The sequence below is a fragment of the Balaenoptera physalus genome, assembly GCF_965194825.1.
Source record: "Balaenoptera physalus genome assembly, chromosome: 21".
Classification (NCBI taxonomy): Eukaryota; Metazoa; Chordata; class Mammalia; order Artiodactyla; family Balaenopteridae; genus Balaenoptera; species Balaenoptera physalus.
In genome coordinates, this window is record NC_138902.1 from 22,195,724 (window position 1) to 22,220,862 (window position 25,139).

At 41.8% G+C, this 25,139-nt stretch overlaps 1 protein-coding gene and 1 long non-coding RNA gene across 3 annotated transcripts in view; one reads left to right on the forward strand and one right to left on the reverse strand.

Moving 5' to 3' along the window:
* TNKS (tankyrase) overlaps positions 1 to 1,409 on the reverse strand; it is a 175,650-nt gene extending 174,241 nt beyond the window's left edge. Inside the window, exon 1 of the mRNA XM_082444601.1 lies at positions 491 to 1,409. Coding sequence (XP_082300727.1) covers positions 491 to 1,163 — 673 coding nt within the window. The 5' untranslated portion in view covers positions 1,164 to 1,409. The remainder of the gene's footprint in view (positions 1 to 490) is intronic.
* Positions 741 to 23,738, forward strand: LOC309651746. Of its 2 annotated transcripts, XR_014258355.1 has the most exons (4): positions 741 to 870; positions 1,484 to 1,552; positions 16,385 to 18,021; positions 18,342 to 23,738. It is a non-coding gene; the product is annotated as an uncharacterized lncRNA (long non-coding RNA). The 2 variants fall into 2 exon arrangements; XR_014258356.1 differs by lacking the exon at positions 1,484 to 1,552 and having other exon boundaries at positions 760 to 870.
* The last annotated feature ends 1,401 nt before the right edge of the window (positions 23,739 to 25,139 follow it).

The following is a 25,139-nucleotide window of genomic DNA, read 5'->3' on the forward strand; positions in this document are numbered from 1 at the left end:
CTAACTTCATTTATGTCTCTCATGGGCTCACTAAGACTACGTACGATAGCTACTTCTACACTTGTCGAGTTACATTAAACTTCTTTTGGTCTATACTGTCCTCCTGGGACCTACTCTTGCAAAAACGAAATAAACTAGCAAACAAACGACAAAACTACTCTAAGACTGCTCAGATCTAACTTTATTCCTGCACACTCGTAACTGAAAAAGTTTAAGTATACCCATATCCTGAGACTACCAGTAAAGGAGTTTGGGGATGAGTACAAGGATCACTGTGCAAACACTAAAAAGAAGGGATTCACACGTTCCCCTACCACGCCCCCCGTCACCCAGGCACCACCTAAAGAAAGGAACCTCAAGTCTTCCCGAGAAGTGTTGAAGAACCATAACCACGCCCTCATTGTTTCATCATAATAACTTGTTTTCTTTCCCGACCCGGACCCACGTCCCCAACACCAAAACCCTTAAAAAACAATTCAAAGTCTCTGACCTGCAGCGAAGTGCAGGGGAGAAGACTTCCGGCCGGCCATGTCCTTAGCATTCACGTTTGCCGCGTCCACCAGCCTCTTTACCCGGGACACGTCCCCATTGCGACAGGCCTCCAACAGTTCCCGGAGGGCCCCGCTCACTGCTGGGACCCCTGGCCCAGGTCCTGCTGCCCCAGGTCCCAGTGTTGCTGTGGTGCTAACTCCGGCCGCCTCGGGGCTCTCCGCCAAGCTCGATCCGGGGGAGGATGGAGAGGAAGATGAGGAAGAAGTCGGGGAAGAAGAGGACGACGGTGAATTGTTACTGCCACCGCCGGCTGGGCTGGGAGCGACCCCGACCGCAGATGAGGCAGGAACAGCCGGGACCACGGGAGCGGCGGCGACGGTACAGATTGTGCTCGTGGTACTGCAACAGCTGGTACTGTCAACCGGGTCCGGGGATCGGGGCCTGTCGGGCGGATCCCGACTGCCATCCCCCTCCGGCAGCGCTAGGCCGTGCCGCGGGGAGGCGAAGGGGGCCAGGCCACCCACCGTAGGGGAGGCTGGGGTGGTCCCCGGGGCCAGGCCGGGGCTGAGTGGTGGGGGAGGTGGCGGCGGCGGCGCCGAAGCCCCTGGGGCGGGCTGGAGCTGTTGTTGATGATGGTGGTGATGATGCTGAGAGCGACGCGACGCCGCCATCTTCGGACTCCCCCAGCACTGTCACTGCGGCAACGGCCCCACCGCCCGCCCTCACTTCCGACTGCTGGACCAATTAGCACCCAGCGCACAGGAAATGATGCTGGAGCGGTGGGCGGGGTCAAAGAGTGGGCGGGAAGTATTGGGAGCTCCGAGAACCTCCACGGAAGGGGGCGTGGCCCTGTGGCTGAGGGGCGGGTTTTGTGACTCCTTGGCGGGCTGGCTGGGGAGATTTGAAAGCTGGAGCCAGCCTAGGCTTAAACGGGAAGCTTTTCCTGCCTTTCTCACTTTTCAGCCTGCTTACCTTGCCCTGTTCCATTCAGTTGCCAGGTCTTCTTCAGTCTTCCTTTTCTTGCTCCATAGCCTGCTCTTGAGGTGGAACTCTGTGCAAGGTATGTGTCGTTTATCAAATATCAAGTGCCCTTGTCTGAAAAATGGACTAGTATCTACCTCACAGAAGTGTTAGCGGGATTAAATGAGCTAACATATACAAAGTGCTCCGTACGTTAATAAAACACAACTATAATTAGCCCATTGGTAAATTTTTTTTGAAATGCAGTCTTCTTTCCCTCCCCGTCCCCCCCCCCCCCAGTTAATCCCTTGGTCTCTCTATCCCTTCTCTATGAGAGTTCTCACTTTATGTATTGTACTTCGTTAATATCCCATTTTAAAATAGTGGTTCGGATTGCCAGGATTGAAATTCAAGCTCTGTCGTGAACGAGCTGTGTAAATTTGGACAAGCTATTTAACCCCTCTGTGTCTCAGGTTCCCCTCTGCAAAATGGAATTAGTAGTTCAATAAATGTTAACTATTAAAATTGTGGGTTTTTCTATTATCTCTGTACTTTTATTTCTCACCTTAAGCTTGACCCAAATAATTACGAATATGTTCCTTTCTTTTGAATTCTTTTTAGCTGAACTTCTCATGTCTGTTCCTCTCATCCCTCCCCCCTCCCCCTCCCAAACTAAGATAAAAACCTGACTGCTCTCCATCCATCACTCACCTTCAGAAGCCATTCTTCAACAATTACTTTTTCTCTTTTTCCTCTGCCTATACCTACTTTTTTTGTCTACCATCAAAAGAAATGTACCAATGAATGGGATAATCTCAGTAAGGTCTCCATTTCCTGCCTCCTGTTTAATAGTAAATTAGGCATTTTGGAAATTTAGACAAACAGCATTATTCCAAAAGAGTGGACACAAATGGAGCTTCTGTGTCTTAAGAAAAACCCAAGATTTAAATGGGTCAAGTAGAAATGTTGCTTTGCAGAATACTAACCTATGTGATAAATTGTCCTTTCACATGTTCATTATGAAATATAATTAGTGTGATGCTAATATTCCCATCCACATAAATAGGTAAGTTTCTTTAGGACTACCATCTAAATACAACAAGGTCAGGAACATAATATTATGAGTGACATTTATTGTCATCTAGTCTGGGGTTGCAGATTATAACTCTAACATTATCCGTGTGTTTTATAAATTTGTGCAGTTGTTCACATATTGACAAATGTGTGGCTGGATAGGAAGACTCCATCAGTGTAACTAAAATCTGTCCACAACACACATTCTCCTGGTTTTGAATCATAATGCACAACAGAGGGTGGCATTGAGGAGTGGGAGTGAATCAACATGATGCATTAGATGCCCATAACTCACCTTGTGCCCCCTTGACTATGACCTTCTCCCTGAATGGGAAGCATAGGAATTATCTCACCTGGTACCCTGATGGCCAGTTACTCATAGATCACAAGAAGTAGTTATGTTCACCCGAATTCAAAATGCATCTAGCATGTCTGTTTATCAGTACAAAATAAATTTTAAAGTTTCTGCTGGTTGAGATAAAAAGGCTGAATTGCCTGAAACTATCCTACTGGTAAACTGTGTCTGAAAATGCATTCAATCAATTGGAAATTGCTTTTTTCCCCTCCACTGGAAAGTAGTAAAAGTACTTAACATTAAGTATTTATAAGGTTTGGGTTTATATGGACTAATGTTGAGCTCTAAACATGAAAAAGCAGATATCATTACCTGATCTTTTATAGCTAAACAATTCCATGAGTGATGCACTATACCCTCGTGAAAAGAGCAAAGCTTATAGTAAAACAAACCTGGGATTGAATCACATCTCTAATGATTACTAGTTGGCTAGTCTTGGTAGATATGCTTCAGCTCTGTCATTCTAAAATTATGATTTTATTGTAGCATTGTCGTGAGGATTAGAAGTCCTGGGTGTTTTGTAAGCACACCTTGATTGTTAGTTTCATGCTCTTACGTGTCATACATAAAGTGTTAATAGCCACTATCGGTAGCTCTCTCCTCATAACTTCCTTTATGACAAAGATAATGACTAGAAATAAATAGCCACTATTTTACATGTAACAGGAATCTTAGGCAAAGAAAAATCAGGTTGAATTGTTTCTTCATCTGAAAATTTAAGATTTCATACAGGCCCTGACTGTTTCCAATAATTGTTGCAGATCAAATTTGTGTAGCATCTTACCATTTTCAAAAATGTTTTCAGAAAAATCATGTCCAAGTGGTATAAAAATGTGAGCACATAGCACTCTCTTAAGCCATGTTGTTGTTACAAAGGAAAGAGCCACCAACTCAAAGGTCACTCACCTTCTGGACCCTGTTGTGATGTTTGTTTTTCCCCCAAAGGACACACTTTGTAAATTACACAATCGTGAACTTGTGCAGTCTCCATATTTCAATTAGACTTGGTGTGTTTATTCCATTCATATGCTTCCCAGTAATCTGCTCCACATTCACGTTCACTGGTAGTGGCTCCAATCTACTAAGTCCACTTATTGTTTGATGCTCTGTGCAATGCCTCTTCTGCAACCACAGCCCAAGCTAAAGCTATAGTTTGGCTGAGGCAGTGCCATTTCCTTACCTGGGCCTTAGAAAAAGATAACGTTATCCTGGGCTTCCCTGGTGGCGCAGTGGTTGAGAATCTGCCTGCTAATGCAGGGCATACGGATTCGATCCCTGGTCTGGGAAGATCCCACATGCCGTGGGGCAACTGGGCCCGTGAGCCACAACTACTGAGCCTGCGCGTCTGGAGCCTGTGCCCCGCAACGGGAGGGGCCGCGATAGTGAAAGGCCCGTGCACCGCGATGAAGAGTGGCCCCCGCTTGCCGCAACTAGAGAAAGCCCTCGCACGAAACGAAGACCCAACACGGCCAAAATTAAATAAATAAATAAATAAATAAATAAATAAAAGTAGCTATTAATAAAAAAAATTTTTTTAAAGATAACGTTTTTCTTATATTATTTAATGCCCATGGTGCCAAAGGCCCAGATTTCTCTATGAAGATATTACTACTAAGCTAAGAGAATTTTTAGCTGAAGTTTCATCCAGAAACCCAGGAGAATCTTTTTTTGTAAAGCTATAGGTGGGCAATAATTCCAACAGCTGCAATCATGCCAACCACATTGTATCAGAGAAAATTTTATTAAAAAAGCAAAGCAACTATTACAAGGCAGGAAAATTACAGTAACTTAAAGATCCCCTATATATTAGTTTATTAGCATCCCCCACCTCGGAACTTTTCAGTAGCTTTATAGCTTTTACACAGCAGGGTCCTCTGGACGTTGCTCACAAGACATCCATAGTCTGCCCTTTTGATAACCTGGCTTTTCTCCGAGTATGGTCTGTACACTTGGGAGGAGTATTGAGTTGAGCCAAGAGTGTTAGTTCCAGGCAGAGAGGCAATGTAAATATAAGACAGTAGTTAAGAATGTGGATTCTGCATTTAGACTGCTTGGATATGAATCCTAGCTTTGTCACTGGCTAGCTGTGTGTGATTAAAGGATGGCCCACCCTATGTTCTAACAGGGATAAATAAAAACCTACTTGCTGTACTTTAAAAATGGTAAACTAGCTTTTCCACCCAAAGCATTTCTTGTAAACATTTTTTCCAAAAGTAATTAAAATCGTACATATATACCTCATTAAGGGTTAGCATGTGGCTTCCTCACTCAAAAAAGATAAATACCTGGTCATAAACGAGTTTAGAAAAGTTCCCAAGTTCATAAACACGTTTAGAAAAGTTCCCAAAAGTTCTGGAATATATTGATGAAGAATGCTGTAACTAGCCAATAATGCATATGTAATGATGTAATATGGAATGATGGCTTATGAAACTTTGCATGTAGCCAATCAGAATAGGGCTGATGCCGCTGCAAACCAATAGATTGTGAGGCACACCTGGAGGGCTCAGCCTCCCCAGTCAGAACACAGGGCCAGCCAGCCAAGCCTTGTGGAGTGTTGATTCCTGCGACTGTCAGGGGTTGCAGGCTCCCACATAGTGATGGTGAGCCATCTCCTACCTCCAGTGGAGATTGGAGCAAAGAACTCTGGGAGCAGAGATCACCAGACCTACTGGCTGGGAATAAGTGGCAGCCGAGGGAGCGAGAGGCACTAGTCCATCCCAGAACAGGATTCCCCCTGCTTCTCCAGCCACTGACTCCTCTTGCCTGCTGGCATTGTTTGGCTTGTTGAAGGAAATAAATGAGTGAAAGCTGTTTGAGTTAAATGGTGGGTGTGTGTGTGTGTGCAGTTTCTCTTGTTGCGCATTCCTTCATATCGTCTTTGTTTTGAAGATGTTGCTCAAAATAAAACATTGAATAATCCTGAAGAAGTTATTCAGCCTCTGTAAACCCATCTGCAAGGCGGGGATATTAAGAGTTGTGAGAAATAAATGAGTTAATATGTGCCACATGCTTAGAACATCTTCTGGCACATGCTAAATGCTATGTAAATGTCAACTGTTATTATCAAAAACTGGAGAAGGCCTCTGGTATGGGACATTAAAGGCTACCTGGGAGACAGCACTGGTTTTGCCTGCCTAATAACAAGCAGGTTCCTTTTCACCCAATAATGTTGATATGCAGCCTCTCGTACATACTTCTTTTTTCACAGTGTCTTAAAGGAAGGTCTAATAAGCTTGGGAACCAGAAGGGGAAAGGCAGCTATTCCCTCCTGGCTGTAGTCATGATGTGTGTGCTGGGTGCAGTGGGGGGTGGAGACTCTGCAAAGAAGGGATGCTCAGCCTGGAAGTTTGCACATTTCTCCCTTAAAACATTCTGTCCACAGTACTGAGAAACCACAGTGGCTATTGTGTGGGAGTCCACCATAGCCCCCTCAAGGGAAACCAACGCAGCCATGGTTCCTGAGGTCAGTGACATATGGATGTCTGCAGAAATCGCCCACGGAAGTTGCACCATAAGTCACCAAATACATGAGAGGGGCCTACAGCATGAGAGAGAAAATGCAAACCCAACAAATGAAAGGCCCTGTATCAGAGGAAACATAATAGAACAATCCAACATTCATTTTTATATCTATATTTAGGGCTCGTGGTACGCCAAATAATAGTGCCCCAAAGATAGCCATGCCCTAATCCCTGGGATCTGTGAATATGTTACCTTACATGGCAAAGTGGATTCAAGGTTGCAGATAGAATTAAGGCTGCTAATCAGCTGACCTTAAAATAGGGAGATTTTCTGAAAAGACAATCTAAGGAATGGGAGAAAATATTTGCAGAGGATGCGACTGACAAGGGATTAATTTCCAAAATATACGAACAGCTTATAAAGCTCAATATAAAAAAAACCCGGGCTTCCCTGGTGGCGCAGTGGTTAAGAATCCGCCTGCCAATGCAGGGGACATGGGTTCAAGCCCTGGTCTGGGAAGATCTCACATGCCGCAGAGCAACTAAGCCCGTGCGCCACAACTACTGAGCCCACATGCCACAACTACTGAAGCCTGCGTGCCTAGAACCCACGCTCCACAAGAGAAGCCGCCACAGTGAGAAGCCCGTGCACCACAACGAAGGGTAGCCCCCGCTCACCGCAACTAGAGAAAGCCCACACGCAGCAACAAAGACTCAGCGCAGCCAAAAATAAACTAACTAAATTAATTAATTAAAATACTGATGGAATTAAAAAAAAATAAAGTGTACACACCAATGGTTTTTAGTATATTCAGAGTTGTGTAACCATTGCCACAATCCATTTTAGAACATTTCCAGCAACCCAAAAAGAAACCTCATACCCATTATCAGTCACTTAAAAGGGAAATTTTTAAGATGGGAAAAATAAAAGCATATTTTCATGCTAATAAGAATCTAGTAGAGAGGGGGAAATTCATGATGCAGTAGATAGAGGGGAGAATTTCTGGGGCAATATGTCCTCAAGTAGGTAAAAGGGGTCAAGTCTAGAGGACAGTAACTGACCGTTCATCCTTAGTATCACAAAAAGGCAGAGTGTATGGGCACAGAAGCAATACATGGCTATACATGGTGGGAGATTGAGAAAGACTCTTGATTGCTTCTTCTTTCTTAGTGAAATAGAAAGCAGAGATGAAAGACTGTCTTTGTTTCTCCTTGCATCTCACTGGCCCCAGTTGGGTCACATGCCCATTTCTAAATTAATCCCTGTTGCCAGGAGAAATCCGTGCATTGATTGACTTGGGCTTGTGCTCCTGAACCAACCAACTCTAAGGAAGTTGGGCTTGAGCTAATCATGACCCCCTCCGGGGATCAATTCGCCAAATGGTATGGCTCATGTTGAATGGAAGAAGGTGGAATGGACACTGTGGAGTCACAAAAATGTCCTCCTCACATTTCACAATCACAATTCATAGCACAGGCTGACCTCAAAGCCCTAGGCAGAGTGTACTAGTTTCCTACGGCTGCTGTCATAAATTTCCACAAACTTAGTGGCTTAAAACAACACAAATTTATTCTCTTACGGTTCTGGGGTGAGACATTTGCAATCCGTGGCACTGGGCTAAAGTCAAGGAGTCAACAGTGCTGGTTTCTTCTGGGGGCTCTGAGGGGACAATGTTTATTTGACTTTTTTGGCTTCTAGTAGCTGCCAATATTCTTTGAGAGACAGAAGGTGATGTCATGATGGAAGCAGAAATTGGAGTGATGTGCTTTGGAGATGAGGGGGTAACAAGTCAGTCTCGCTATGACTCCTCTTGCTTCACTCTTAGAAGGACCGTTGTGATTACATCAGACCCACCCAGATAATCCAGGATAATCTCCCCATCACAAAATCCCTAATTTAATCATATATACAAAGTCTCTTTTGCCATATAAGGTCACATTCATGGGCTCTGGATTTAGGATGTGGGAATATCTGGGGAGCCATTATTCAGCCTACTACAATGAGAATGCCAAAGAGCCCCTCATCTGAAGAGGAGAGAGAGGCTGCCCTAAGGGGCAGATTTGGGTCAATTTACCACATGGAAGGAGCAGGAGAAGACAAAGCATCATATTTAGTCAGAGAACTGTGAGGGGTTAACACTATCCTTCCTCAGGGGCATGTCAACTTCCTAGCTTCCTATGATAATTTAGTCCGCAGAGATCTAGATTGCCTTTCTTTTCCATAAGACATCACACTGGCCCATCACATTGAGGATAGTATTCTGATTGGACCTAGTGAGCAAGAGTTTGTAATGACTGTGGGCTTATTATTAAGACATTTGCCTGTCAGAGGATAGGAAATAAATCCGAAATTCAGGGGTCTTCTGCCTCTGAAGGGGCATGACAAGATATCCCTCCTAAGGTGAAGGATAAGTTGTTGCATCTGGCCCTCCTACGATCAGAAAAGAGGCACGATGCCTGGTGGGTCTCTTTGGATTTTGGAGGAGACATATTCCTCAGAGCGTATGACTCCAGCCTATTTACTGAGTGACCCCCAAAGCTGCTGGTTTGGAATTGGGTCCAAAATCTACAACAAGTCCACGATGATGTGCAAACTGCTCTGCCACACAAGCCAGCAGATCTAATGGTGCTTGAAGTGGCAGTGACAGATAAGGACACTGTTTGGAGCCTGTGGCAGCCTCTATATGTGAATCCCAGCACAAACCCTTAGGATTTTGGAGCAAAGTCCTGCCATTCTTTGTGGATAATTATTCTCCTTTTGAGAGACTTGCTTGCTACTGGGTCTTAGAGACACTAGCTGCTTATGCACAGCTCACCAATTTACCATGTGACCTGAACTGCCCATCGTGAACCGAATGTTGTCGGACCCACAGAGCCATAAAGTTGGGCCTGCACAGCACACTCCGTAATCAAATGGAGCTAGTATACAGGAGACGGGGCTTGAGCAGGCCTTGAAGGCACAAGTAAGTTACACGAGGAAATGGCCCAAGTGTCCATGGCTGCCACTCTTACATTATTTTCTCCCAGCCCGCATTTATGGCCTTGTGGGGAGTTCCCTAAGAAGAGAAAACGTGTGCCTGATTTACAGATGGTCCTGCACAATATTCAGGCACCACAATATGCAAGAGCACTGCAACCCCTTTCTTAGTGGTAAAGGGAAATCCTTCTACTAATCAAAACTTTGAGGAGTGCACCTGCCTGGCCATTTTGCTTGGAAAAAGAAATGGCCAGATGTGCAATTACATACCAATTCATGGACTGTGGCCAGTGGTTTGACTGGATAGGTAGGGACTTGGAAGGAATATGATTGGAAAATTAGTGACAAAGAAGTCTTGAGAAGAGGTAGATGTAGACAGACCTCTCTAAGTGGGTAAAAAACATGAAGATATTTGTGTCAATACTCACCAACTGGTGGGATTTTAATAATCACGAGGATGGGATGACACGTTCCGTGGATACCAGTCAGCCTTTCCCCCAGCCTCTCTTGTCATATCCAATGGACCATGAACAAAGTGGCCATGATGGTAGGGATGGAGGTCATGTCTGGACTCAGCAGCATAGACTTCCACTCACCAGTGCTGACCTGGCTGTAGTCACTGCTGAGGGCCCAATCTGTCAACAGCAGACACCAAAACCAAGTCCCCAATATGGCACCAACCTGACGTGATCAGCCAGCTATCTGGTGCCAGGTTGATTACACTGGATCACTTCCATCAGGAAATGGACAATGTTTTGTTCCTACTGGAATAGATACACTAGATATGAATTTGCCTTTCCTGCATGCAATGCTTCTGCCAAAACTACTGTCTGTGGACTTACAGACTGCCTTATCCACTGTCATAGTATAAACATTGCTTCTGATCAAGGAACTCATTTCACACTAAATGAAGTGTGGTAATAAGCCCATGCTCATGGAGTTCACTGGTCTTACCATGTTTCCCATCGACCTAAAACAGGTGGCTTGGTAGAACTGTGGAATGGTCTTTTGAAGAGAGTTAGATATAAGTGCAAGTTAGGTGGCAATACTTGCAGTGTTGGGCAATGTTCTCTGGGAGGTTGTATATGCTCTAATTCATCATCCAATATATGGTGCTGTTTCTCCGATAGTCAGAATTCATGAATCCAGGAACCAAGGGCTGACTGAATCACTTTCCTATACACCTGAAACTAACACAACATTGTTAATCAACTATACTCCAATATAAAATAATTTTCCAAAAAAGCAGTAGTCGGGCTGCAATGATTGTTGTTGACTGACATCTATCTGACAAATTGGTGGCTGGGCCATATAGATTGTTAAATATTTTGAATATCACCCCTGCATACGGGTCCTCACACGCATTGGGTTGCACATATGTACAACTCTACCATGTTGAAAGCTTCATGGGATCACACCTTCAATAATAGTAGTTCTGTTATTTTGTACAACACTGAAAATCTCACAGATATCCAACAAATACCAATCAGCCAGTTAGGTGCACTGTGTATTCATGAAGTACCATCACTGATTACCAAGGTCTTGTTATAAATGGTGACTGGTATTAATGGCATTAAAATCATTGAAGGAGCTGCCCCCGGGCTTCCAGGGTCCCTGTGCTTCTAGAGGGAGATAGAATGCAGCATAGTTGGTTTTACTCTGTGAGCAGGGTGCCCAGAATCATATCACAATCTCCCTTGGGAGAGCTCCATGCCAACCCAAGGGCACCCGAGGAGAAGTTCTTACGAACACCAGTGATCTGTATCTTTATCAAGTGTCATCTCAGCACCTAACTTGGACAGAATATTTGAACATAGGCTGGCAGTTACAGCACTGCCATTTGGATTTATCTCAAGTGCACATACACTTCATAAAGGGATCTATTCTATTATCACAAAAGTTTTTATTGGATTCCCTTTCTAGTTTTTTAGAAAAAAAGCAGAGAAAGAAAATGGATAAAATGTGACTAATGTGGGTAATTATCTTTACAATTCTCTCCAATACAGTACTCTCAAGTTCTTTTTATCGTTTTTCTTTCGGCCCTCTCAGAAACAAATCTCTCTGGCAATCTGAACTTATTGAAAATCTTTAGATGTCAGCCAACCCTTTCTAAAGAGCAAGAGCATCCTTACAGCTTTTCTCAAGCAAAATAAGAGGTGCTCAACTTTAATTATACAAAGCTTTTATTGATTTGGCTGACAATATCTTAAGCCTTGATTAACATTGGAAACTCATAATCATCCCTATTCAGACTTGGAGAAGTGGAGGAGACCCAAAGAGGTCAGCTACCAAGGGTGGTCATCATTAGAGGCGGGGGAGGCGCTCCAAAGTGACAGAGACATGGATTAAGACAGGGAACCCAGTGGCCCTTGGTCGCTGTTGAGAATACACAGGGTGCTTATTGGTCATGTGAAATCAAAGCAGATGTAAGTAATCAGAAGGTAAGAGTTTACTAAATGAACTTCTTTCACAGGTCTACTGCCGTCATATAACAAGAATGATATCAATAGCACCCATTATCAAGTACATGCTACATTGCTTCTCAAAGTGTTGCTGAGAAATGGAGCCCATGGAGCACGCATGGAACCCCCTTAGAATCCACTACCCTCAGTTGTCTGGCTTGAACGTCTGTGTTCTTCTTATTTTATTGCCTATTTTACTTTCCTTGAATGCCTGGCTTCTCCATTGCCAGGGATATTAGGATATTACTGAATCAGCTACACAGACTCTTTCCCACTATGATTTATTACAATCAAGTACCACAGGAGACAAGTATGTAAGAGGATAGTTGAAAAAAATACCTCTCAGACAACCACATCTCACTATTATTTCCCTTTTGTAACACAGAGACTTGGCCTTACCCATCTGCAACAATAAAATATGGTCACATATTTATACCCATATTTATATCCTTTCACTTGCCAGATGATTAAGCAGTCCAGACTTTCCCTAGGTGTCTCCTCTCCAAATATTCTCTAGAACTCCCAGGGGTGCTTATGACTGTTAATGAGTCAGTTCTTCCTGCCTGCTGCTTCCTGCTGGGAGAGTGAGAACTCAGAATGTTGTTAAGATCAGACTTTACTGTCCTTTGATGCTAAGAAGGCCTGGTCTGTTTGTCTTGGATGTCTCCAGCTGTGGCTTTTCACCTTATATAAGAGGAGTTATACAGTCTTTGTCCTTTCATGGCTGGCTTATTTCATTTAGCATAATATGTTCAAGGTTCATACATGTTGTAGCTTGTATCAGAATTTAATTCCTTTTTAAGGCTAAGTAATATTCCACTGTAGGTATAGAACACATTTTATTTATTCATTCATCTGTTGATGGACATTTGGGTCATTCCCACCTTTTGGCTACTGTGGATAATGCTGCTATGAACATTGAGGTACAAGTATCTGTTTGAGTTCCTGCTTTCAATTTCTTTGGATATATAACTAGAAGTGGAATTGCTGGATCATTTGGTAATTCTGTTTAACTTTTTGAGGAACTGCCATATCACTTTCCAGAGTGGCTGCCCCATTTTATATTCCCACCAGCAACACGCAAGAGTTCTAGCTTATCCACATCCTCACCAAATCTTGCTGTTTTCCATTTTGTTTTTTAAAAAATAATTTCCATTTCCATTCTAATGGGTGGGAAGTGGTATTTCACTGTGGTTTTGATTTGCACTTCCCTAATGACTAATGTTCCATGGGTCCCAAGCCTACTGATGGTAGTGCCCTTGGTTAGGAATGCCTGCGACACCCACTGGGCACACATTACTCCCAGTGACCTCCATAGACATTTCCCCACTGGGACCCCTACTTACGACTGGGCCAGCTCTTACAGACATACTTCAGCAAAAACCGCCAGGGAGCGCTAAGGAACATACTTTTAACTCATAAGTCCTGGAGGATATACAGCACACCCAAGCGTCACAGTGAGGTCATGGGTAAAGAGAGAGAGAGCTCAGACCTGGGGCTCTGCCTTTATTAGGGTCTGAGAGTGAGGTGTCTAAGAGTTTCTTGGGTTCACTCTTTATTGGCTAATTGAAAGGATAAGAACAGGAATCGTAGCACAAAAAGGGAGAAGTGGGGTCCCCCAAGGGGATAACTCAATCAGTTATCTTGATTACCTTGGGCTTTCCAAAAGGGGACCTTCATGGGTGGGGACAGCCTAGTCCCTTATCTGGTTGGTTTGCTAATTGCTGTGTTATACACCTGGCAATATGTTTATTCAGAATGGTTGTCTTTTGAAATGAATGCCTCGGGAATTGAAAGTCAAGCACTTACACTACAGCTAGTGATATTGAGTATCTTTTCATGTGCTTATTGACCATTTGCATATATGTACTGTATATCTATCTACCTATCTATCTATCTATCTACCTATCTATCTGTCTATCAGAAATGTCTATTCAAGTCCTTTGCCTATTTTTGAATTGGGTCATTTGTTTTTGTTGTTGTTGAATAATTTGCATTCTTAACAAATTCCCAGGTGATGATGATCTGAGAGTCACACTTTGAGAATTGTTTTAGATTATATATGTCAAGAGATGGAATGCCAGCCTTATTTGTGATACAAAAGACAGATAAAGTTTGCTTGGTATATGGTTTTAATCACTTCTTAGGTATCAGGCTTTTGATAATTCATCATCTATGGCTTTCCTGGGATTCTGATATATTACCTTGTTCCCCATGTAGCCACGGTGGACGTCAGGGCAGCCCTGAAATTGAAAAATCCCATAACTATGTCACCCAACACCTTCAACCCCCTAGAGATCGTACCTGGGTGTGTTATAATGTCATGGGAATACACAGCTTACTAAAGCTGGACCTGAAAGGATGTTACTACTGACCTGAAGATTTAGGAAACTCTTGTTTATACATCATCATGAAGGCTCAAAACTCCTAATAAGTAGGAGTCATTTTATACATGTGTTTTTTTCTTTTTTTTTTTTTTAAAGAATAATTATCTTAAAGAACTCTTGTTTATTAGACTGAGTTAGAGGAATTATCATTGGCCATGTGAATATGTAATTACCATGATTTATTTTGTCAAGTACTGAACATAAGTAAATTTCCTACACTTTTATTGAATTTGAGAAGTTAATTAGTATGACTATTAAGCAAAACCCAGAGATCATTATACATGAAATATTTCCTTATAATTCTAATAAATTGATTTCAAAACCTATTAGGCTTGAAATTTCATTCAATTGTCCCTAAACATTTTTCCCTTTGGTTAATGGATCTCTGTACTTATCCTTCTCACTAAAAATATTCTAGATCTATTTAAAAGATTTATAATAGTTCTTGCTGGACAAACATAATTAAGTTTGTTTTCTGTGAAAATCTGTGGTAATGTCCTTTGCAATTAGTGGAAAAGTATAATTTGTCTTATTATCGTTACTTAGCATTTTTGTAGCACTTCTTATTCCCCAAGTACTATATAATCACTAGTTCCTCTTGAGCTGTTTTTATGTTATACGTTATAATGTTCTTTTGATACACTATGTGATTTACTTGTGTTACACCTTTTGATGTAGTTCAAGGGAGAAAGGGAATAAGATGGGCTCTTGTAATACCCTGGGTTGGGGGATCCCCAAGACCACCCCCAGGTTTAATGATTCACTAGGAAGACTCACAGAACTCAATATCTAGTCATACTCACAACTATGACTTATTACAGCAAAAGGATGCAAAGCCAAATCAGCAAAGGGAAAAGGAATATGGGATAAAGTCTGGGGGAAAGCAATCTTCCAAGGGTCCTCTCCCAGTGGAGTTGCACAGGATGTGCTTAATTCCCCCAACAACAAGTTGTGAAGACAGTTGCGAGGAGAAAAGGGAACCCTCTTGCACTGTTGGTGGGAATGTAAATTGATACAGACACTATGGAGAACAGTACGGAGGTTCCTTAAAAAACTAAAAATAGAATTACCATATGATCCAGCAATCCCACTACTGGGCATATACCCAGAGAAAACCATAATTCAAAAAGACACATGCACCCCAATGTTCATTGCAGCACTATTTACAATAGCCAGGTCATGGAAACAACCTAAATGCCCATCGACAGATGAATGGATAAAGAAGTTGTGGTACCTATATACAATGGAGTATTACTCAGCCATAAAAAGGAACGAAATTGAGTCATTTGTTGAGATGTGGATGGATCTAGAGACTGTCATACAGAATGAAGTAAGTCGGAAAGAGAAAAACAAATATCGTATATTAACGCATGTATGTGGAACCTAGAAAAATGGTACAGATGAACCGGTTTGCAGGGCAGAAGTTGAGACACAGATATAGAGAACAAACGTATGGACACCAAGGGGGGAAAACCGTGGCAGGGTGGGGATGGTGGTGTGCTGAATTGGGCGATTGGGATAGACATGTATACACTGATGTGTATAAAATTGATGACTAAGAAGAACCTGCAGTATAAAACAAACAAACAAACAAAAAAGACACTTGCGAAATGGTGTCTACCAGGGGAGCTCATTAGAGACTCCATGCCCAAGGTTTTTATTGGGAACTGGTCACAAACGCAACCTCTGCCTGGCATGTACCATATGCCCAGACTCCCAGAAGGAAAGCAGGTGTTCAGATTGTGATGGTTATCTTCCTGGGTGTCTAGCCTACTGGCCCACCCTGCAGATTTTTGACTTGCCAGCCTTTCCATGATCGTGTGAGCAAATTCCTTAAAATCTCTCTCTCTAAATATCTCTATCTCTATGTACGTATCTATGTATCTATCTATACAGTAACAGGGAAAAAAGCATAGGGAACGCCGTAGCTTGTTTATGGTTTTAAATGTAACAAGAGTGTTCCTCCAGCCCTGTGGACCCCAGAAATACCCTTTCCCCCCAGTTTATCAACAAGGTATACATGCACAAAGATCCATCAAAGAGACCAGAAAACCTTTCCAATCTATCTTAAACCTCAGACTGCGTTACCCAAGTAAAGAAGTTAGTGTCAAAAAACACTGATCCACTTTTGTAGTCCTCAGATCTGTGCTGCTTGCAGTTTCGGTCCTGTGATTTTTCAACAGATAACATAACTTTCTCTTTTAACTTCCCAGGAAATGCCATGCTTGAAAGTGCCTTGAGCTGTGAAGCATGACAAGAACTAGCACCCAAGAACTCGTCAGAATAAAAACGGTCTGACAGCAGCTACTCCGGGGAATCGCCCCTCTCCTGCAAGCCATCAACATGAAGGTGCTCCTGGGATGGAGGGATGGCAACTTTCCAGGCATAACCAGTGTTTTCAGAATCTGTACTTGTTTACTCGGTAGGTCCAGATAAAGGGCAGACATGGATGGGCAGGGGGAAAACATATGTTTTACTTCTTCTGCATCTCAGGCTTTCATTTTTTTCCTCATTATTTTGACGGTGTCTTACCTAGTTTCCCTGGATCTTCTCTCCCCTCCCCATTTTCAATTTATTTCATATCTTGGTAAAAGATTTGTTTCTATAAACATGAATCTAGTCATACTGCGTCACTGAGTCCCAACTCACTCTCCGCGTTCCACTGAATAAACTCTCAAGTCCTTGGCATTGCACTGAGAGAACGTCACAGTGTGGCCTGAATTTATTCTCCCAGCCTCATTCCTAGCCACCTCCCTATCAAGGGTGAGTCAGTCATTCCCCTTTGACCCTTAAATCTAAGAATTTATCAGATTTTAAAGTTCTGTGGTTTTGTAAGATCCGCTATCAGTAAGATGCATTTTTTTCAAGGAAACTTTGTATTGAAATATGCAAACAAATAAGTGCACAAACCTTAAGTGTATAGCTTGATTAATTTTCTAAACAAACTTACCATCATTCAAAGGAAGAGACAGACCATCACCAGCACCCCTATTAGTCTCTGCAGACCCTCTCCCACTCACTCCCTGCCCACTACCTTCTATCACTTGTGATTAGTTTTTCCAGACTTCAACTCTACATAAATGTATGTTCTCTTTTGTATCTAGCTTCTTTTGTTCAACATAGATTTGTGAGGTTTATCTGTGTTAGCATATGTAACAATAGTTGGTTTATTCTCATTGTTGTATTGTGTTCCGATTTATCCATTTTATTTTGATGGACATGAGGTTGTTTTCATTTTGGGGCTATTAGAAATAGCGCTAATCTCGATATTCTTGTATATGTGTTTTGGTAGCTGCTTGTGTGTATTACAGTCGGATGTGAACCTAGGAGTAGGATTACTGGGCCATGGGGTATGTGTATCCTTAGCTTTAGTAGATACTGCAAACAGTTTACTGAGGTGGTTGTGCTAATTTATATTCCCAGCAGCAATAAATGAGTGTTTGTCCACATCCTCACCAATACTTGGTTGTGCAGTCCTTTTTCATGTTAACCATTTTGGTGAATGGGTAGTGCTATCTCATTGTGGTTTTAATTTGTGTTCCCTGGTGACTGTTGATGTTGAGAAACTTTTTATATGTTTATTGGCCATTTTGATTTTTGTTTTTTATGAAGTGTGTATTCAAGTCCTTTGCTCAGTTTTTCCGATGCTCACTTTTTTCCTATTGATTTTAGGAGTTATTTATATATACCGAGTTTTACATCCTAGATACAGGAAATTTTATACACACACACGTATATTTATCCCATTTTGTGTCTTGCCTTTTCACTTTCAATGTTATTTTTTGATGGGCACAAGTTCTTAATTTTACTGAAGTTCAGTATGTTCATTTTTTTTTTCTTTATGGTCAGTGTTTTTTTTTTATAAATTTTTTTTATTAATTAATTTATTTATTTATTTTTGGCTGTGTTGGGTCTTCGTTTCTGTGCGAGGGCTTTCTCTAGTTGTGGCAAGCGGGGGCCACTCTTCATCGTGGTGCGCGGGCCTCTCACTATCGTGGCCTCTCTTGTTGCAGAGCACAGGCTCCAGACGCGCAGGCTCAGCAATTGTGGCTCACGGGCCCAGTTGCTCCGTGGCATGTGGGATCCTCCCAGACCAGGGCTCGAACCCGTGTCCCCTGCATTAGCAGGCAGACTCTCAACCACTGCGCCACCAGGGAAGCCCATGGTCAGTGTTTTTTGTGTCCTGTTGAAAAATCTGCTTGCTCCATTTGTGAAGATATTCTCCCAGCTAGAAGCATTACTGTTTTGCCTTTTATATTTAAATCTGAAATCATCTAGACTTGATTTTTTTAATATGATGTGAGGCAGGAATAACAGTATGGTTTTCCATATGGAATCCAATTGACCCCATTTATTGAAAAATCCATCTTTTCCTCTGTTGTACTGCAGTGTCACCTTTGTCATAAATCAAGTTGCTGTATTTGCTGTTTGTCGATTTCTGGATTCTGTATTCGCTCCCATCAGTCTATTTATCTATCCTTGGGCCAATACCACATTGTCTTAATTACTACAGCTTTATAGTGTCTTGGTATTTAGTAGTGTAAGTCCTCCAGCTTTGTTCTTCAAGGTTGTCTTGGCTATTCCTTTATTCCTCTAAATTTTAGAGTCAATTTGTCAATTTTCATAGAAATAAAACTTCTGGGATTTGATTGGTATTTCATTGACTCTATATATCTATTTGTGTGAGAATTTCTGTTTTTATGATATCAAATTTTTAAATTGGTGCATATGGTTTATTCATTTATTTGGGACCGCTTTAATTTTTGTAAAAGTGCCTTACAGTTTTCTGTAAGAGGTCTTGGCTAGCATATTGTTTAGGATTTTAGCATCGATGCTCATGAGAGATATCATCCTGTAGTTTTTCTTTCGTGTAATGTCATTGTTAAGTTATGCTGGCCTCATAAAATGAGTTGGAAAGGGCTTCTGCCCTTATGTGCTATGAAAGATTTTGTTAAGACTGTTGTTACTCCATCATTAAATACATTTGGATGAACTTAACTAGCAAGGCCATCTAGCCTAGCCTGGTGTTTTCCTTGTAAGAGAGTTTTAAACTGAGTATTCAATTTATTTAATAGATATACGTTTAAAATTTTAAATTTATCTTTCTGTTATTAAATTGTGTTTTTCTTTGTACATTTTGTCTAAATTGTCAATTTGTTGACATGTTATTCACAATATCTTAGCAGTTTTTAGCATCTGTTTAATCCATAGTAATGTCCCTTTTCTATTTCCAATATTCACAATTTGTGTCTTATCTCTCTTTTTCTTATCAGTTGTGCTCAATATCTATCACATTTAAATGTCTTTTCAAAGAACCAGCTTTTGACGTTGTTGATTTTCTTTGTTTTATATTTTCTATTTCATTCATCTCCCCTTTCTGTTATTTCTTTTGTTCTACGTTATTTGAATGTGATTTACTGTGTTTTAAGAAATTGCTTGTGATGGATACTAGGAAGATATGCATTTAAAACACTTTCTCTATAGTGGTGATAGGTTGCATTATACCATTTGCCTTTCTCCTCATTGTCTTTTGTGGAACCAAAAGCATGAGTTTTCAAATGAGGATCCCCGAAGAAACTAAGTATGAAAACCTTATTTTTTTAGAGGGCAGCTTCTATGATGTAGAGCTGTGGCCATAATTATAACTGTTAATGGAACAACTCGAAATGTTGCCCAATGGTCTGGATGGTAGAGCTCATCTCTCATGCACCCAACTTACTATATAGTAGGAAGTGACTTATACAAAGAAGGATTGCATACTGGGCAGTGGCCTTGGACAGTATGTCATTTTTCATCTCCTTTTGAGATTAATCTATCAATAGAACTGCATTAGTTTCCTACGCCTGCCTTGACAAAGTACCACAAACTAAGTGACTTACAAAAGTAGACATTTATTGTCTCACAGTTCTGGAGGCTGGACGTCTGAAATCAAGACCTTGGCAGGACTGTGCACCCTCTGAAACCGAAACCTATAGGGATATGTTCCCTCCCTGTCTCTTCCTAGCCTCTGGTGGTTTGGTTTGCTGGCAATCTTTGGTGTTTCTTGACTTGTAGATGCATCACTCCAATCTTCTGTCTTCACATGGCCTTCTTCCCTCTTTGCATGTCTGTCTCTGTATTCAAATTTCCCCTTTTTTTATAAGGACACCAGTCATATTGGATTAGGGTCCACCGTAATCACCTCATTTTAACTTGATTACCATTACAAAGACCCTGTTTCCAAATGTCATAATCTGAGGGCCTGGGGGTTAGGACTCCAACATAGGTTTTTTAAGTGACACAATTCAGCCCACAACAAGAACAATTTCAGTGCTGGTTGAGAAGACTCCACAGGTGGACAAATGGAAAGCCAGGCAATGGAGAGGGAAAGGAAAAATATCCCATAGACAGGCAGGTAAAGCACTCTCCTTGAATATCGTTCCAATGATTGAAGTGCTGCTTTACAGATTCATCAGCCTTCTTGGGCAATACTATTTCCAGCATTTGACCCTACTTGTTTTAGTCCTTGGAGTGAACATCTAATCACATGTAGCTCCCATAGAAACAAAACAGTTTGGTCCCGGGACTCAGACCTATCACTGATAGGAAACCTGGCTTAACATTGTGAGGCCAAATCGTATGAGTTGCTTTCAAACCTATGCATGCTAAATTAAATCTGTATTTTCAAGATGGCAGTCACCTTAGGTGAAAAGGAGGATTTTAGAGAATGATTGGAAGGATGGGAAGCTAGTGCCTGCCCTTCCAGACTACACTGAAGCTTCTCTCTGGCACCTCTTACCTTTCAGAAATTTAGTACCTACTCTGCTCCTGTGATTCTCTGTGGTTGTCTGCAATGTTTCTTTCTAAATTGCACTTCAGCAGTATCACCCTGTAGGCAGCATCAATAGATTTTTAAGAACAGAAAGCAGAGGGGCAAATGAACTACTAAGAATAGCTACATTCCTGGGTCAGTTAAATCCAACTCAACATCCTTAGTGCTTCTGTAATGCGATAATACCGATGATCTACCTCATAGCGATGTTGTGAGAAATAACAAATTAACGATTGCAAAGCACTCTGAAAATAGAAAGGGCCCAATAAAAGCTTGTAATTATTAATGCTAATCATTTGCAAGTGACCTAGAAATTACTGTTAAGTTATTACATACTTCTGTCATCCATTCTTTTCTTGTAAGTTTTGGACTTCCAGCCCCAAATTCTGTGTTGAGAGAGATTATATATTGCTACACTGCAGCCCTCAGGAACCCTCTTAGCAGAAACTTAGAAGCAACACTATCCCTGCATCTCTTGTCTCTAAAATTTTCTCTTCCCTATTGTTGAAATTGGATACAAATTCTTGATATTTATTCATTCACTCATTCATTCATCCATCCAACTGTTATTTACTGAGCATTGCAGGCACAGAACTGGATTCTGGGGATACAAAGATGAAAAAAATACACATGGTACCTATTCCCTTGGAGTTTATAGTTTTAGAGACAGAAATAAAATAACCTGGCAGTTGTAAAGAATGTACAGAGTGTACTAAGATGGAAATAACAGAGGATGCTAGGAGGGGGCAAATGACCCCACATGGGAGCTGAAATATACAGCCAGGGACTGGATTGATAGGATATTGTTGAATTGGAACATCATGCCTCACCCTTAAAGGTCATCCTGTTTCCTTCCATCACACTTTCCTAAAAGAAATGTACTTATGGATGAACTTTCCCACCACCTTATTTCTCCAGGTAACAATTCATCAATGTCCTTTGTCCTTCCTCTCTTTAAAAAAATGAATGCGAGAGGCAGATCTTTTACCAAACCAAAGAGGACTTACCCTATCTCCCCAGCTACCCAGGGGGCAGAATGAATAACTCATAACCAACCACCAGAAAGGCGTGCAATAATCTGTTAGGTTTCCATGTCTGCTGGACCTTGAACGTTTTCTTTGAAGAGTACGGAGCCCCTCGTGCAGGTTCATCTTTATTCCGGGACTAACAATGACCCTGGTTAGGGGAATATCCTAGTCAGGGCTTGGGGTTATTAGTCCTGCTATCCTCAATGCCTCCCTACCCTGGTACCCTGATCTCTCCTCCTTCCTGTGTCTTGGTGGTTAAGGTCGTAATTAATTTTCCAGTTCCTTGGAAGCAGGATGTATCCCTCGTTCTCTCTACACTGGAGTTTCCATCTTGCACCTCAGCCCTTCTTTGTGACTGGAGAGTTCCACCACCCACCTCCCCAGTCACAACCCCTTTTCTGATGATTACTATCCCACAGCTAGCAGCTCGACCATGGCTCTTTCTGTCCTTTCCCGACGCAGCCTTGGAAGCCAGACTTGTTTTGAATGGTTTGTTAATGGTACTTGAATCTGGCCTGTTCACCCCTTCCTGACCTCCCCGCCTTCCACAAATATTTATTGAGTCCCTCCTCTGATCTCCACACAGTGCTCAACCCTGGGGACACAAATGTTTAAAGTAACATTCAGAGTTCCCTACACAGCATTTTTTTTTTTTTTTTTTTTTTGGCTGCCTTGGGTCTTCGTTGCTGTGCGCAGGCTTTCTCTAGTTGCGGCGAGAGGGGGCTACTGTTCGTTGCAGTGCGCAGGCTTCTCGTTGCAGAGCACGGGCTCTAGGCACGCGGGCTTCAGTAGAGTAGTTGTGGCTCGCAGGCTATAGAGCGCAGGCTCAGTAGTTGTGGCGCACGGGCTTAGTTGCTCCGCGGCATGTGGGATCTTCCCGGACCAGGGCTCGAACCCGTGTCCCCTGCATTGGCAGGCGGATTCTTAACCACTGCGCCACCAGGGAGGTGCCACACGGCTTTCTTTAGAGTCACCAAATACTGGGAGGACCCTTGCAGCTTCTCAGCCTACTAGGGTGGAAGGCATTTAAAAATAAGGTCAACTAAGGCCAGGGTTTGAAGCTGTCACTTTAGAAAGTGACTGCTCCCTGGGTACTCACCAGAGCAGCAGGCCGCTGACTCTGACCAGCTTGGATCTCTCTGTTCTGACTTTGGGCTCATTCAGTGTCCTCTCAACTTTGCTCAGCAATCGTCTTTCTCCTGTGAGTACAGTCTGACCCAGTAAATGGCCATTCTTTCTGCTCAACACATCCTCTAATTCCTGTAATTGTTCCTGGACTCTATAATGGGCTTTGATTGTAACCATGAATCGTTTTCCTGTGTTTGGTTTTCCCAAAGCCCCAAGAGAAGTGCTTTACTCTGCGATTTCTTGGATTTGACCTGTTGGGCCAATGTTTTAGGAGCTCAGTCAAGTATGTGGATACCAGCACCCATGGGTCCTGATCTTCCTGCCTGGAACCCTACCAGCTGGACCCAGTCTCCTGCTCCCACTGGAACGTGGTTTTAGCAGAGAGGGCAGAGTGCAATGATTTCTTACTTGAGAGTTGCTTCAAGGAGTGGGAAGCCCAGGCTCGGAGCTGTCATGGCATCAGCTGGATCTCTCAAATCTCCATAAGGTTCATTTTTGTTTACTTCAGGTTGCACCCTGTTATCAACATCATTAAATACATTTCTGAACTAGACGCGGGAAAAAAGACACAACGGGTTAAAATCAACCAAGATTAGCAAATTCAAGGGAAGAGTGTGGTTTTAGGTATTTTCTTTAATTCAGATCACTCTGAATAATGTACCCTAATCGTACTTTGTAAATATCTGTTTATTCTACAGATAAATATGTATAACAAGTATACAATAGATACAAAGAATTGAACGCTCTGTGTCCTGTCTTGTATAATTTAGGAATCAACCTCTAGATCTAGGTCGGCTGTGTCCCTCATTGCCTATTTTCTAAACTCCAGGATTTGGAAAGAATCTATTTTTTTTTTTTAAAGTGATTGTTAAGGAAGGCTTGTAAGGCTATAGTTTAGTACAATTACGATGTTAGATTCTGGGACTGCTAACCTGGCAGTCCTATGACCCCAAAGGATAAGTTAATTTAAAGTAGATAAAGGAGAACTACAATTATTACCTTTTGTAGGGCCAAGGAGTGCTTGTTAGGAACAAAGTGTGTGATCGAATGCTAATGATGGTTCTGCAGGCTGAGCATTTCTGAATACTTTTGGTACACAAATTGCTCTTGGTGGATGTAACTCTTTCTCGTGAAATTTGCTCCTTGGGGAAGTATAAAAGAAAAGTATGTCTTTCTTAGGTCTGTTGTTCAGAGAAAAATGGCACTGCTTTTATATAATGAGGAATAAGGTAGGAGAGGGAGATTGCTATATCACATTATCTCCATTTTGTCATTCTGTGTTGGGGATGGCATAGAGCCAGTGCATCTGAACATTATTATAGAACATGGTTGCTATTAATCAAGTACATTGCAATGTTTTTTTTTTAATTTTTAAAAATTTTATAACTTTTTATTTTATATTAGAGTTCAGTCGATTAACAATGTTGTGTTAGTTTCAGGTGTGCAGCAAAGTGATTCAGTTATACATATACATGTATCTATTCTTTTCCCATTTAGGTTGTTACATAATATTGAGCAGAGTTCTCTGTGTTATACAGTAGGTCCTTGTTGGTTATCCATTTTAAATATAGCAGGGTGTACTTGTCATCCCAAGCTCCCTAACTATCCCTCCCCCCTTATTTTTGGGATATAAATCTTCAGATGACATAGCAAGAATATATCCTCTGCAATTTTCACCAAAGGAGGACAGAACCCCAGTTCCTCAACTGTTCTAGACAGAGCCGGGACTCTGTGCCTCTTTCAAGTACCCTGAGGTTAAGTTGGATGATATTTCTTGGAAAAGCAAGTGATGAAATAATGTAATAAAACAATCATTATACTCTGGATTTGTGAAATTAAAAAAAATAGCTTTAGATACTTTCATGTGTTTTTTTTTTCTTTTTAAAAAAAACTTAGAAATATTTTCCATTTATGCCTCTATATGTTAGAATAAAAATTGTATGATCCTACATTATGGGATTGTTCACTCTAAGGTACTGCTCTACTGAGAGAAACCAACCT